General features: G+C 44.4%; 1 protein-coding gene and 1 pseudogene across 6 annotated transcripts in view; both read right to left on the bottom strand.

The window, feature by feature from the left end:
- Window positions 1-15,717, bottom strand: part of Adamts17 (a disintegrin-like and metallopeptidase (reprolysin type) with thrombospondin type 1 motif, 17) — a 313,473-nt gene that overhangs the window by 60,869 nt on the left and 236,887 nt on the right. For 5 of the 6 annotated variants that reach the window (XM_030242472.1, XM_006540842.4, XM_006540843.4 and 2 more), the window contains one exon: window positions 13,926-14,061. In XM_030242472.1, the coding sequence (XP_030098332.1) occupies window positions 13,926-14,061 (136 nt within the window). Of the gene's footprint in view, window positions 1-11,739; window positions 12,428-13,925; window positions 14,062-15,717 lie in introns of those variants that run through there. The other variant, XM_006540844.4, reaches the window with a different exon arrangement.
- On the bottom strand, window positions 8,553-9,462 carry Gm17909 (predicted gene, 17909; annotated as a pseudogene).

Genomic DNA, 15,717 nt, shown 5'->3' with positions numbered 1-15,717 from the left:
ATGACAAGAGTGGATACTGTGTCATGCTTTCATTTGCTGTAGGAAAGCCTTCAGGTTTTTGTGGTTAGTATGATGTTGCTGTGAGTTTTCTATGTTCTTTTGTTTCATTTTTTTAAAATACACTTTTAAAATTTATTTATTTTCATTTTATGTACATTGGTGTTTTGGTGCAAACATATCTGTGTGAGGGTGTCTGATCTTGGAGTTACAGACAGTTGTGAGCTGCCATGTGGGTACTGAGATTTGAACCCAGGTCCTCGGGAAGAACAGTCAGTGTCCTCATAGTTGTGTGTGTGTGTGTGTGTGTGTGTGTGTGTGTGTGTGTGTGTGTGTGTGAGATTCTGCTTGGCAGTTTGTTTCCTTGTAGAGGTAAATGCATTTATGGAAGCTATGTAATTTATGGCATGCAGCTCTTCGTGGTGTTTATTACCCCCCTTTTGTTTGTTTCTGTAGTATCAAAATGAATGCCCCTTCATCTATGATTTTAGTAACTCCAGTCTTCTCTTCACCCTAGAAATGAAGGTTTATCATTTATATTGATTTGTTCATGTAGCCAATTTTTATGGTCAAATCTTTTATAGCTAAAGGTTTATCAGCTATGCTGATTTTTTCCCATACAGTCAATTTTGCATTTTGTTGTTTTTCTCCACTAATTAATGTCTGTGGCCATGTTTTTAGTTACTGCCTTCTGCTTGTTTTGGATTTTATTGCTTTTTCCATTGCTGCAATATAGAGCTACTGATTCAAAATCTTTAAAAAAAAAAGATTTTATTTTAATTTTTATTTTGTACATGTGCGTGCATGTGGGCTTGTGCATGTGTGAGTATGGTTCCTGCACAAACTGGAAGAGAGCACTGTGTCCCCTGACCCTGGGGTGACAGTGGTGAGCCTTTAATCATAGGTTCTGGGAACTCAACATGGGTTTGCTGAAAGAGTGCACTCTATATTGCTGAAGCATTGCTCTAGCCCTGTGATGGTTTGCATATGCCTGGCCCAGGGAGTGGCAGGGTTAGAGGTTGTGGCCCTGTTGGAGTAGGTGTGTCACTGTGGGTATGGGTTATAAGTCTCTTATGCTAGCTGCCTGGAAGTCAGTATTCTGCCAGCAGCCTTTAGATGAAGATGTAGAACTCTCAGCTCTTCCTATACCATGCCTGCCTGGATACCACCATATGCCTGCCTTGAAGATAATGGACTGAACCTCTGAACCTGTAAGCCAGCCCCAATTAAATGTTGTCCTTATATGAGTTGCTTTAGTCCTGGTGTTTGTTCATAGCAGTAAAACCCTAAGACAAGCCCCTTTCTAATCTATAAATTGTTTAAATGTCAATATGAGCTGCAGAAATTGCTCAGTGGTTAGAAGCACTGGCAGTTCCCCTGTCCTCCACCTGCCCGTGGACCTGGGTTTAATTCCTAGAATGTACATAGTGGCCTACAGTCACCTTTAACTTCTAGGGGATCTAACACCCTCTTCTAGCCTCCAAGGGCATCACACATACAAGTGGTTGCACCAATATATAGGCAGGCGAAATATCCACATGCACTAAATACAGTAAATGCAAAAGTAGATTTTAGTTTATTAAGCTAGGAATTTGCTGTTGGACCGTTTTCACTACTTGTTCCAAGTTTTGGCATATGATGGCATTTATTCACCTCAAAACTATGGTCTCTCCTGTAATGTCTCTTTGTCCTATTGGTATTTAGGAAGTATATCATTTAATTTCCATGCATTTGTGAATTCTCCAAGTCTCTTTCTCTTATTTAGTCCTAATTTCATTCCACTGTGGTCTGAGAACCTACTGTGTTCTGTCACACCAGGTAGACTCTTCTATAGATGTCTGCTAAGTTTTGTTGCTTTAGAGGATTGTTCAAGCCTTCTGTTTCTATTCTTTCACCTAGTTTTTCAAACCAACTATTGGAAGTGGGTGTGGGTCGCTCTCTTAATACTATTAAATTCCATCTCACCCTTCATTCCTGTCATGTTTTCTCTAGAGCTTTGGGGCTAAGTGTATACATTTTGCACCCCTTACTTCTTCTTGATAGACACACCCACTATCATCACAAACGATCTCCATCTCTGCCAGCATTTGTTTTGTTTAACACTAGGGATTGAACTCATGGCCTTGCATATGCTAGCTTCATCTCCCACCGAGCTTCGTCCCACCACTTAACGTTAACATTTGAAGAAACTCTGTAGGTTTGATATTAGCATAGCACCCATGCTTTCTGTGGTAGTGCTGTCAACACAATCTCGACTTTCCTAAGAGGCATGTCTTTGGCCATACCTGGCATTAAGGCCACACCTAAATTATGGTTATCTTTTGAGAATTTTTGGGAGGGAAATTTTGTTAATTGATGTGGGAAGACCCATGCTAATTGTGGGTGGAACCATTCCCTTTGCTGGGGGATCTTGAACTGGATAAACTTTAGAAAGCCACTGAACACTTGTCCTGTGTTCCTCTCTTCTTTTCCATTGTGACAATGTTGTGACATTGTAGCTGCTACATTGAAATTTCCTACCAAGATAGACTGTACTCTTGAACTATGAGCCAGAATAAAGCTTTCTCCCTTAAATTGCTTTTGTCTTGAGTATCTAGGAAAATAAACCTAGACACTTTGTTACGATGGCTTCTGTTTGCACGAAGTCTTTATTTTTATTGCATGTTAATATAAATATGCATTTTCAAGGAGAAAAGAACGGTTATTCTATATCTGTAGACTGTCGCTTTAAAAGAGTTGGCCAGCCCAGGACTTAAGAAAACTCATTAGATCTCCTAAGAAGCAGACTGTTCTAAGACTTGGTCACTGTGCACATCAGATTTGTTTTTAAAACTTCTCCAGCAATTCTGCCAGTTAGAGACCCTTGCATCACCTCACTCACTATAGCGCATTTATTCTACAGCCTGACGTGTCTCCTGGAACCTGCAGAACATACATGTCCCTTTCAGTTCAGATGGATCACACTGTAACAAAGGAGCAGAAAGCCGGTAATATATTCTTCTTGGTATGCAGTGGCACCTTCAGAACTTGGACTCTCGCTGAGGGCCAGGTCTCCCCATACATATGCCAGTGGGTGAAGTAGCAACTCAGGACAAGGGCTCAGCAAGCTACTGATCTCAGCTGTCTCTGCTTGAGGAATACCTGAGTCTGCCTTTCACATTGCCCTGTGTTTTTCCTTTGCTGAAATCATTACGTAAATGTTAGAAGGAAACATCAAGTGCTCCATTTCATTACTCGGATAAGGCAGGGAGAGAGAAGGGCCTCTTTGGTCCGATGCAGTTTATAAGACAGTCATTTCCTAACTGGAGGGATTGGGTACCTATGAAACTGGTGTCTGGTAATTCACTCGCTGTCTGAAATAATGAAACAAGGGGTATCTAAGCAGTCAAAGCAACTCTGAAGTAGCCCTCTCGTCCCCTGTCTTGTGCTTTCCTAATTTTGATAAATGAGGGGAAGGTTTCAGAACTTTACCATTTAGTTGGAATGTAAGGGAGGTGCTGAAATCTGGACAGTGTCTGGGATGCTCTGGTGCATAGCTAATGCAGGTTTATCCACCATTCACACGCCACTAAGGCCTAGTGCAGACCAATGGTCCCCCAACTCCACTTATTGATTTTATTTCAGAAGAAAGCAGGAAAATTCTTTGAAGTTTCACAGTAGCAAGAAACAAATTAGCCAACAGCATCTTCTCAGATTGTACCCGTGGCTTAAGATGCACATATTTCAAACTTCATGCTAGGCCATGATCTTTCCAACTTCCTCTCTGTATGAATATACATGCACACACATAGAACATACTTTAATATGACTGTGGTATTCCATCCCATTTTAACAAAAAACAAGGCTAGCCTGGTTAAGGTAATTGAAGAAGGAGCACAAATTTAAAACCCAAATACCCTTCTGTGCGGATGACTCTTCAGTCCAACTGCAAGGAAGTTGCCGAATGTTCCTTTCTGAATCACCCTAATTCAATGTACAGTACAACATGTACTGCCTGGGAAGAGATTCAAATCATAAATGCTATAGGGAAATATCTAATAACTTGGAATAGCTTTTCAAGTGGCTAATAAGCTCTAAAAGGCTGCAAAAACGTTAAGTCTCATAATGCATGAGTTCTGGGCTCCAAGTGGAGCCCACTGCGCTGTCTGTGGCTGGGTCTCTGGGGCTGGCATACAGCATTACTCTTTTGATGCCAATGACAGGGCTCTCTTCCCGCAGACTGTGGTCAGCAAGGCGAAGGCTGCCGGCCACACTCATAACAGCTGATCCAATCTGTGATTTCTGCCTCTCCTGCCAATGGTGGGGCCAGGTTTGCCGGTATTTGTGTTGGTGTGCAAGAGGCTGGAGAGAAGCCATCTGTCTTGTGTCAGATTCCATATGGTTGCAGCAAGCTCTGGGAGAGACATCCACAGAGCCAGGCACCGGATCAGAATAAAGAGGTGCTAATGGTGTGCAGTTGGGAAGGCAAAGGGAACTGTCGGGAACTTGGTGGAAAAAGATGCTTGAAGTGAATTAAGAGAGCAGGAGAGAAAGGAAAATGCATTGAGAAAAAAGACAAATGTTGATGTTGGTTTAAAGGTCAAAGAGTAACAATAACAGAAAGGGTCTTTCACTGTGCCAGGCTCAACAGCAGGTTCTTTTTAGCTCTGTTAATAAAGTTCACACCCTCAGTTCCTAGGCTATTCTTCTGGGTCATTGGCTTTGCCCTCTGGTTATGCCCACCCCATTCCAACAGACCTTTGTTCCCTAGACCCTACACGGCTCCAAGTTCCACCCATTGGACACGGGCAGGTTTTCCTTGTATGTTAGATCTCTTTCTGAGGCCAGGTTCTCCACTTTTTCACTTAAGAAGCCTGAGTCCACACCTACAGGTTCTTACAAAAGACACTTTGCAACTAGAATACACTCTGCAATAGTTCAAATGTGTATATTACAATCCAAAATATATATGTTATACATACATTTGCATATAGCATGCATAGGCATGTATGTGTGTATAGTTGTATAATATTCCTATGCATATATATCTTGCTAGGATTTGGAAGACTTTCAAATTCTATTATCAGATATGTTTCTTGTGTTAAACAGTAAGCACTATCTGCTGACTCCTAGAAATTCATTTTCATGGGCTGATCCTACACAACATTAAAGAGTCAGATGGTACAGAATCAACAAACTAACAAACAAACAAACAAAACCCGCCCGGAACAGACACCCAGAATTTCCTTTGTGAGCCCTCCAGAAAACCCTAGGTATTGACTTGTCATTACTTAATTTCATTTTCTCTTCTGTTTATGGAAATTCCACTCATTCTTTATGCTGGCTTTAGATGACTTTATAGTCAGAAAGAGACTGGAAGAGGGTGGGATTTAAAAAAAAAAAGAGTGGAGGTGTGGGAGAATACCTCTATCTGTCAAGTTACAGGCACAAAAAGGTTTGCTCTCCTCTCTCTAAATAACCGGGTACTCAGAAGGTGTGTGGTGAACAGGAAGAGGGTTGTAGACGAATGTTGCAGGAGGTATAGGATATGATCATGGCTGTGTTAGATGCTCAGGGGATGATTAAGCTCAAAAGAAAAGGTAATCCAGTATACTACTGTGTCCTCTGTTGTATCCCAAGGGAACACATTCTGAGACAGGGCGGCCTCTTGCTGAATGAGGCTCCAGAGTCTCAATGGTTAGCATAAGTAGTTATGGGCAGGAGTGTCTGCTCATTCGCAAATGCACCATCTGTATCACACTCTTTCCCTGTCCAGGCTCAGGAGCCATCATGCAAGAAGCAGTAGAAAGACAATAAGAGCCAGAGGTCAGGGAGAAGCAGATAAAAGTCGTGTCCCTGAGCATCACAGAACAGCTACACTCATGATTTCCCAGCAGCTGTGCAAGCCCACAGAGGAAACCTTTCTAGCATGGAGCAGGGAAGGGCCAGTCCCTACCCATGACTGAGGAGCAGTAGATGGTTGGTGGGCTCTGGGGGAGGGAGTATTTCAGAGGACAACCTCTGGAGGGTTGTCTGTGTTCCATGAGTATATGGGCAGCACAAATTGGAATTAGTAGGTTATGAAGAAAGAGGAAGAGGAAGAAGAGGAGGAGGAGAAGGAAGAGGAGGAAGAGGAGGGAAGAGGGGAGGAAAAGGAGAAGAGGAGGAAGAAGAAGAGGAGGAGGAGGTGGTGGCAGCTCTGGAAGGAGTTGGGGGAGGAGGAGAAATGAAAATTATTGAACTACATAGCGTACATGTATGAAATTCTTGAAAAAAATCAATAAAAATACTATATTAAAAACTTAGTATAGAGGGACAGAGTTACTAAAACAAGCATCCACGCACGTTCCCTTGTGGAAATGTGGAAAATGTTAGCTAAAGAATTAAAAAAAAAAATCCTTTTTCTTTTCTGTAAATCTTTTCTCCCGTGTTGAGTCTGGTCTGAACCCGTTTCTCTGAATGATTACTGATTTCCAGTTGTATCCTGAACATTATCAATGATACATTCACTGATCTGCATCAGTGTTGTTCAATACAAAGGAGCCGTACATGTCATTTGAATTTTCCGTGCAGCCATGGGAAGAGTGAAAAGAAACAGATGGATATTTCATTTCAACAGCATATTGTAGGATGGGAGCTAGAGTCCAGGGGTAGTGAACTGAACAAGCATAGGCTTGGTCCCCAGCAACTACACAACAAACACCCGCACACTAAAAAGGCAAAACAAACCACACCAGGGTCAGTGAAATTTCCCAGCAACGAAATAGGCTTGCCACGCACGCCTGACAGTCCAAGTTCCATTCCTGGAACCCAGAGTGGAAGGAGAGAGAAAACCAACTCCCCAAAGTTGTTTCCCTCGCCTCCATGCATGCATAGTGACATATGTGCTCTGCCTAACAATAAGCAACTATTTAGAAAATAATAACAAAAGGCACATGCTTTCCCCCAATGTACTTGAAACACAAGTATTTCGGATGACTACAGTCAACACAACCCCATCTTAAACTACTAAATTATCTTACAATCTTTGCAGTCTTAAGCCATTGATAGGTATAATCTCAAATTTCAATTCATAATCTTCCTTTCAAATCTGCCATTTTATGCTTGCATATTTTATATGCACAGCAAATTTCACCTTGGATCTGCTACTGGCTATCACACTGAGCGGCACGTCTCTAGAGTAACATGCTAGAATCCTGAACTTCCAGCTTAGCAGGCAGCACACGTGACTCTGATAATACTCTAAGCAGAGGCTGAGGTGCCCTTAGCTCTACTAGAGGAAGTCTGTCCTATCTGTGTCTTATTCCTAGGAATGGGGCCAGGTACATCTACAGAATCTGAGAGCCCCTGCTGGCTCTCTCCTTTCCCGCCCCTCTCTCTCTCTCTCTGTATTTTAACCTCCTTAATTTCCAGTTGCCATGATTATTCTGAGCATCCGTGGGAGCTCAGCAGCTGTCCGCCATAGTTCTAGCTGGGCCTCTGTTATGGTCTGAATCTGAGTCGTTCCTCTTACTTTCTTGTTTTGAATGCTTGTTCCCAAGGGAGGCTATGGAAACTTTAGGAGGTGGAGCTTGGCTGGTAGAAGTGAGTCTTTGAAGGCCATGGCCTGAACCCTGCTACCAGCATCCTCATGGCTACCCGCTCTGTAGCCACATAGACAGCGCCACCATAGATGCCAGCCACTACCATGAGCTAAGCTGTAATGACATACTTCCTACATGAGCTACAGAGCTCGCAAGCCCTCTGAGACCATGAGCCACAGCAACTGTGACATGCTAGACCATCCTCCTTGAGAATGTTCTTGTTGGATGCTCTGTCACAGCCATCACAGGGAACTAAAGCAGCGTCCATGTAGTGACAAACTGTCACAATTGGAAATTCAACATGGGGCCCCTCTGGTCTCCTATACACAGCCTCTGCTCCCATTTCTGTCTGTGGTCTAGCTTTCAAACAGTTGCTTTTCATGTTTTCTCCAGAGTTCTCTGTTATCTGTCACTCCATCATTACAGGATGTGAACCCTGTTGACTGGCAGCCTTTAAATCCCCAGTGTTCCACAGAAGTGCTCCACCATGGGCCTGCTGTGGGGGAGGGGCCGCAGACTAAGGAAGTGTTCTTGTCTTTTGCACATAATTTTAAAAATTAGATATTAAAGTAACTTGTAAACATTGGTTGGGGAACATGATTCTTGATATTATTATTAATTATTATTATTATTAAAGACCTCTATTAACAGGTGCTTGCAGTTTGTTGATTTTTTTGAAAAAAAAAAAACAAGTTGTAAACTTTATTACAAATTAAAAATGAAGTTCTTAAAAATCTCAACTTGACCAGATATGTAACAATTTAAAACACGTTTGTCATTACCAAAAAGAGACACCTTTAGGTAAAAATAATAAAGTGCCATGCTGCATAGATAATGCAGATAGTTCTAATGTCTAGTCAGCGGGCAAAAAAGCAAGCATTTAAGGTCTTCAGCTCCAATCTTCGTTCACTTCTTATTGGTGGAATTTCATTTTCACTTCTTCTTGTTGGATGACCAAACCGGATGATGGTAGACATGGTACGCTGGCATTTACTCATCCCTGCCCTGCTCAGCCTCTGAGCAGAGGAATTCTCAGCTGGTGGATCGGCTGCTTTTGTGTCTTTGCCACTTTGTGGTTTAGAGTTCTCTGGGCATCTGCGTCCATTATGGCAGAGGTGGCTGCTGACCTTGGGTCTCATCTCCTTGATTTTCTTTGTCCTCTTCATTGCCGTCCTCTCTAGGCTGTCTTTGGCGAGGAGGGCCCCTGTGGAATTGTGGTCTGTAACCCCGATACATATTCTGTCGCACTGGCCTATCTTGCTCTCCTGCACCCTGGTTGTCAGCACCCTCCCTCACTTCTCCTTGCAGGGGGCTTAGAATACTGTGGTCTCCACATGTAGTAAGATGGAAAACTTCGCCTGCGTTGTTGGGCCTGGCCTTCAGAAGCGCTTTCCAATCCCTTGTTCTTTTCCCCACTCTCACTATTCTGGAATTGCATGGAGGACCCCTACAACACGGATAGTGCCTATAATGGTTATGGTCTGCTGCGCATTTATTTACTGCCTTGAACTGGAATTCCACCAGGGCCTGTAACATTTTGTTGCCTCCGCACCCTTTTCTCCTTCAACAACATCAAACTCCACAGTCTCTCCATCTCCTACACTGCGAAGGTACTTCCTGGGGTATTCTTTATGGCAGTTTGGTGTACAAATGTGTCTTCCTTGGTGTCATTTCTGTTGATGAAACCGTATCCATTCCTTATGTTGAACCACTTTTCTGTTCCTAAAACCTTCCTTGGGATAATCTTGTTTCTACTGGACGGGCACCACTGATGTGAGGCCGCCCAGGCTGCCACTACCTGAGCTGCTGCCTGTGGAGCCGGACTTGATGTTGCTGAGGGCTGCGGCTGGGGGATGGGTTGGGGGGTAGCAGGTAGCTGCTGGGTCTCTGCTTCACTGCTCAAGGTTGCAGTGATGGCGACAGGGGCTAGCGGAGGCGGTGGGGCTCTCAGGGCTCTCTGGGGTCCACTCTCTGCTCCTGCTATCGATCAAACTGATTCTTGATTCTTCTTCTTTTTTTTGGATATCATTTTTTATTGGATATTTTCCTTATTTACATTTCAAATGTTATCCCCTTTCCAGGTTTCCCTCCCTCCTAGACACCCTATCACATCCTCCCTCCTCCTGCTTCTATGAGGGTGTTCCTCCACCCACACACTCCCACCTCCCCGTCCTTGAGTCCCCTACACTGGGGCATCTATCAAGTCTTCATAGGATCAAGGGCCTCTCCTCCCATTGATGCCTGACAAGGCCATCCTCTGCTACATGTGCAGCTGGAGCCATGATGGCTTAGTCCCTGGGAGCTCTGGAGTGTCTGCTGGTTGATATTGGTGTTCTTCCTATGGGGTTGCAAACCCCTTCAACTCCTCAGTCCTTCTCCTAACTCCTCCATTGGGGACCCTGCGCTCAGTCCAATGGTTGGCTGCAAGCATCAGCCTTTGTATTTGTCAGGCTCTGGCAGAGGCTCTCAGGAGACAGCTATATCAGGCTCCTGTCAGCATGCACTTCTTGGCATCCACAATAGTGTCTGAGTTTGGTAACTGTTTATGGGATGAATCCCCAGGTGGGACAATCTTTGGGTGGCCTTTCCTTCAGTCTCTGCTCAATACTTTCTCTCCATATTTGCTCTTGATTCTTGATTCTTGAAGGTTTTTTTACTCTTGAGCCTATACTGGCCTCTCTGTGTCCTGAAAGAGCTCCTTACCCCATTTTCTGCATATTCGTCTAGGGAGTAGGCTGGTCTTGGTTTCAGGTAGAATGCTTGATGCTTATTTGATCACTGAGTATATTATGTTTTGTTTTTCTGAGCCAGGGTTTCTCTGTGTAGCCCTGGCTATCCTGGAACTTACTCTGTAGACCAGGCTGGCCTTACTCTGTAGATCTGTCTGCCTCTGTTTCCCTAGTGCTGAGATTAAAGGCACGTGCCACTACTGCCTGCTCTGATAATTGAGTTTTTAAGGTTGCCAAATCTTCCTTCTTTGACCCTGTAACTGAGCAAGGGACTGACAGATGGGCTTGAAGTATGGCTGGCAATCCTCAAAATATACAAATGGAAGGACTTACTTAGCTCACAGTTCCAAGTCCTTAAGTATGATGGTTTGTATATGCATGGCCCAGGGAGTGGCACTATTAGAAGGTGTGGCCCTGTTGGAGTAGGTGTGTCACTGTGGGATCAACTCAGGGCAGAAAGGGAGTCAGAGGGGTAACATCACATGATGCATTGTCCTAGCATCCTGGCTGTTGGGAGCCAGTATTCTGCTAGCAGCCTTCAGACGAAGATGTAGAATTCTCGGCTACTCCTGCACCATGCCTGACTGGATGCTGCCGTGTTCTAACCTTGATAATAATGGACTAAACCTCTGAACCTGTAAACCAGCCCCAATTAAATGTTGTCCTTTATAAGAGTTGCCTTGGTCATGGTGTCTGTTCACAGCAGTAAAACCCTAACTAAGACACTAAGACTTTAAGTACTAGTCAACACACACCACAATCAAGTGCAGCAAGCATGAATGCACCCAGGCTGCTTGGCCTCGCCTGTGTTTGTTTGTTTGTTTTTGACTCTTGTATAGTTCAGGATCCAGTCCATGAAATAGGACTGCCCACATTCAGGGTGGATACTCCTAGCTCCATCAAGACAACTCTCGCCCCACAAAGACATGCCCACAGGACAACCTAACCTAAGTAATTTTGCAATGGAAGACCATTTTCTTAGTGATTCTAGGATGGGGGTAAGTTGACATTCAAAACTATCCACTATGCACTTTCTGAATGAGTCCTCTTTTAAAGCCTCTAGCATGAAAATAGGCTTTCATTCTTAATTTTGAAGGAACACACAAAATCAACATAAGGAATATTACTTGCTTGCATTTCCTTTTCATGTCCCCTTAAGCACACACTAAGAGTTTAACAAAAAGCCATAATGAACGAAGTGACTATGGCTCAGCAGGTAAGGGTGCCTGTGCCAAACCTGACAACCTGAGTTAGTCACCCTGGGCCCACGAACTGAAAAGATATTAATTCCTGAAAGTTGTCCTTTGACCTCCACACATGTGTCATGGAGTATGTACACACACACACACACACACACACGCACACGCACACACGTACACACGCACGCACGCACGTACACATGTACACACACATATACATGCATGTGTACCCACACCCACATGTGTGAACACACACATTTAATAAAAATCCAAATCCAAGCCAAATCAAACCAGTTTAACTAAACAAAGGAAGGCTGGTACAAAAGACAAACACTTTGTAAGGCTCCTGAATCAGGCACGTGGTACGCGCAGAGCTTTAAAGATGCAAAAGACTCCACATCAAAATCAAAGTCTACTTAGAAAAGGTATGTGTGCCTTGACATGATGGGCAGGGCTATGAAGTGAAAACTATTGGCTCAACTCAGGGCAGAAAGGGAGGCCGAGTGCATCAGTCCCCGAGTGAGTACCACGCTCCGTTCCACTGAAGCAACTAGAAAGAAACCTGTGGAACTGGTGAACAGACTTTGCACAGTTCATTCCAGCTGCAACTTCCAGACTTTACACCAGGGCACATGGGAGAGAAGTTCCAAGCAACAAACGGGCAGGGAAACAGACCGAGCACAGCCATTAGCCTCAGCGGACACCTGAGACAATAAAATTCTAACACTTTGTCCTTTTCCTCCAAGGCAAGTAAGTGATTAAGGGGAGGCAATGGATGCCAGTCGAAAGTGTGTGCCCACGGCAACCTTTTCTCTGTGAGATGTTGTCAGTCATGACCCGGAGGCTGCCCTCTAGCTAGGACAGTGTGTTTCCATTAGTGTTCCGGCTTAGGCAAGTTCGGGACATTTCCATCGTATGGTGCTTCAGTTAGTTAGAGACCCTGCATGCAGAAATGGTGCTTTAAGATTAGAGTGGGGCTGACAATTTCCCATCGCCTCCACCACATCACAGTGCCATGCCCCACGTTTGCGCCAGTGCTCACAGAAACAAACCTACTGTGCTGTCACGTGATTATTAGTTGAGAGGGGGTGGGATACGCAGGTGTGTGCAGATATACCAGTGGTATATGTGCTTATGTGTGCTCACGAGGAGGTCAGAGGTCAATGTTGGGCATCTCCCGCTATTGCTTCATTGTATTTTATTTTGAAACAATGTGTCTAGGTAAATCTTGCGCGCGCTCGACTGGCCAGGAAGAACGACGCTGCAACAGGATCCTTCTGCACACGTTTATTGGGAGAGCTTGATTGTAGAGGCGAAAAGACCTTTTGCCCAGAGCTGGTGCTGCTTTTATAGGCCTAGGAGAGGCGTGTCTCATACCCTGATTGGTTATGCACTAAGCCTCATTTGCATGTTCCTCATCTGATTGGCTACTCTCTCTCAGTACCTCACTGAGCCTCATTATCATACCTCATTTGCATGTCTCACATCCGATTGGTTATACTCTCAGTACCTTACAGAACCTCATTATCATGCCTGGGCCAGGCAGTGTTTTTGCAAAAAACTTTACTGCATATGTACACATTGGTTGTTTGTCCAATCTTATGCATGGTGGCCAGCAGTAGTCAGTGCCACTCAGCAACAGCACATGTGGCTTCCCACAGGTAAACCTAGAGCTTACTAACTGGCTAGACTGGTTCCAGCCAGCCTTGGGTATCTGCCTGTCTCCACACATCCATCCCTCTAGCTCTATGGTTACACATACACAGATGTCCTTATCTTTTGTATGACTGCTAATGACCCAGACTCAGGTCCTGAAGTTTGTACACTACATGCTCCTGAAAACAGGAATTAGTGATAATAACTTACTGGTTCATGTCTTCACTATGCTGTGGTTGTTACCGTCATTTTAGAATATGCCCCTGTTTAAAAGAATTGTCCACTCTACAGAAGTCTGTGTTAGAATAGCACCAGCCTATCCATTTTGTGCCTACTGATTATATCATTTTTTAATGCTTAAAGTAATTTTCTATTTTGTTCATGTACTGGGGAACAATGAAGTATAACAAATATCTACAGTTAGCCTACTTGTGCAGTAAACATTACATTGTCCAGATAGCTACTTCTCAGAATGTAACTCCATTGTCAAACAACATGACTATCTGAGCAAGCAAAACAACAAAACAAAACAAAAAAATACCAAAAAACAAAAAAACAAAAACAAAACAAAAAACAACAACCCCCCAAAAAACAAAAACAAAACAAAAAACAACCCCCCCCAAAAAAAACAAAAACAAAAAAACCAAACCAAACCACCAATGGCACCAGTAGAATGTGGCATAGGCTGGTTCTGTGGTATTATCCGTGTATCACCATCCCCTCATCTGAGCTGTTGCTACCCATCATTCTGGTGGGTCCAAGCTACAGAATACAGGACTTACCGGGACTGGCATGGGTGAGAGTTACACCGTCGGACCTGGGGCTCAGGGCGGCTTGCTTGGGGGCAGTCACTGTCATTCACCAGGGTTGTAGTCTTGTTAACAATCCGTGTGCATGATACGATAGTCCTGCGTTCTCCTGGAAGTCAACCCATGGAAGATGAGAAGTTACGGCTGCGCATACCCAGAAAGCCATTTACTTATACTTACGGAGGGGTGTATGGGTGCACTTATCTATCACTAAGTGAGCCATATCACATTTGTCAAAGAGGGATAAGGTGCTTAAGTCATAGCAGAGTAGTGTGGACCAGGTCCCACAGTCTGAGAAAGCAGCAGGAACTCAGGTCACCTGTCCTTGGACATTTTAGGAGTTTGCTGAGGACAACACTTTGGTTTGAGCCTTTCATGTTTAAGATTTGAAGTCTACAGAGATCTGGTCCCATTTAAACATGTGTATATCAGCCTTCACCTTATAGTATGGTCAGTTACTGATTGCTCTTATAGACTTGCTTCTCAAGAGGAGCAAAGTGGCTGGTGTGACAGACACACAGGACACTTGTTCACTTTGCCCAGTGGTGCTAATGCCTCAGTGCCATGAGCTCTTAGGCAGCTTGGCAGACTCATTGACTTTTCTTTGAGCATTTCCTCTGAGCTCTCGATTCGATGGCTACGACTTCATCAGGGAGGCCAAGCATCATCAGTTAGGATGGTGATGGCAGTTAGGAGGGTGGCCTCTGGAACCAGCTGTCTGGGTGCCTCTTGGCCTTGTCACTAAGTGTCACCTGACCACAGTATCAACAGTTGGCTCCCTTGCTTCTCTATCTTAGTCCCCATCACCACCCAGGCCAGCTTGCTTCACCTCTCCTTAGCTTTCGATGTGTCTTTGCTGGCATTTCATGCTACTTACTGTATTGGAGTCATTGGCTTCAGGAGAATGGCCATAAAAGATAAACATGGAATCAAGTACAATTATGTAGGCCCAGGATTCTTGGTAGCATCTGTTGTCTGAGAAATTTGTCATGTAAGGATGGCTAAAATATTGGGGAGTCTTTAGCCACACTGTCTGTCCTAGGCCTATGAATGTAGTCATGTATACAGATGAAAGCAAAGAGCTACTGAATATAGCTTTCTGCAATGACTACTGCAGGGAGCTGGAAGTCACTGGTACCACAAGGGACTGCACAGAGGCAGCAGAGGCTGTGGCAGTTCAGAGCTCCTAGTGGAGCCTGCTATGTCCCCGTGGGTTGGGTTTGCCCACAATGGGTAGACAAAGGGGTGTCTGGCTGCAGTTAGAGATGCAGGCATGGGCCTCTGAAGTGGGGGTGGGGTGGGAGACCATCAGCCCAGGGGCAGCTAAAGTCCCCAGGACAAGAGATCTCCTGGAAAAGGCATACTCTGTCTGGTAGGGCTGATGGTACTACCTTGAAGCTGTGTCAATTGCAATTGTCAGTTTGCAGAGAAAAAACATGTATAACGTTTAGTGTGTGTGGTTAGCTTAGATGCATAGGAAGGCACTGAAGGGCTTGGCTATATTGTGGCTCGGATCTCTCCATGAACAATGGGATGAGCCCCTGAATGTTAAACAACGCTGTATGAGCTCCACACTTGACAACATTGACTTAGTAGTCAAGTCACTCAGGAGCAGCCATGGGTGGGGTTGCAGCTGGGTCCTAGCTTGCTGACCACTCGCTGGTAGACATCCAGAGTCCTAGTCAATCCCCTGCCCCAACTCTGTCTTACCCAGCATTCATTGTATCATCTCTCATGGCCTTTCTGAGTGCCTATTGGGGTGGCA

Source organism: Mus musculus, chromosome 7, assembly GCF_000001635.26.
Source record: "Mus musculus strain C57BL/6J chromosome 7, GRCm38.p6 C57BL/6J".
Classification (NCBI taxonomy): domain Eukaryota; kingdom Metazoa; phylum Chordata; class Mammalia; order Rodentia; family Muridae; genus Mus; species Mus musculus.
The sequence above is the reverse complement of the archived record's forward strand: the minus strand, read 5'-3'. Positions and strand labels throughout refer to the sequence as shown.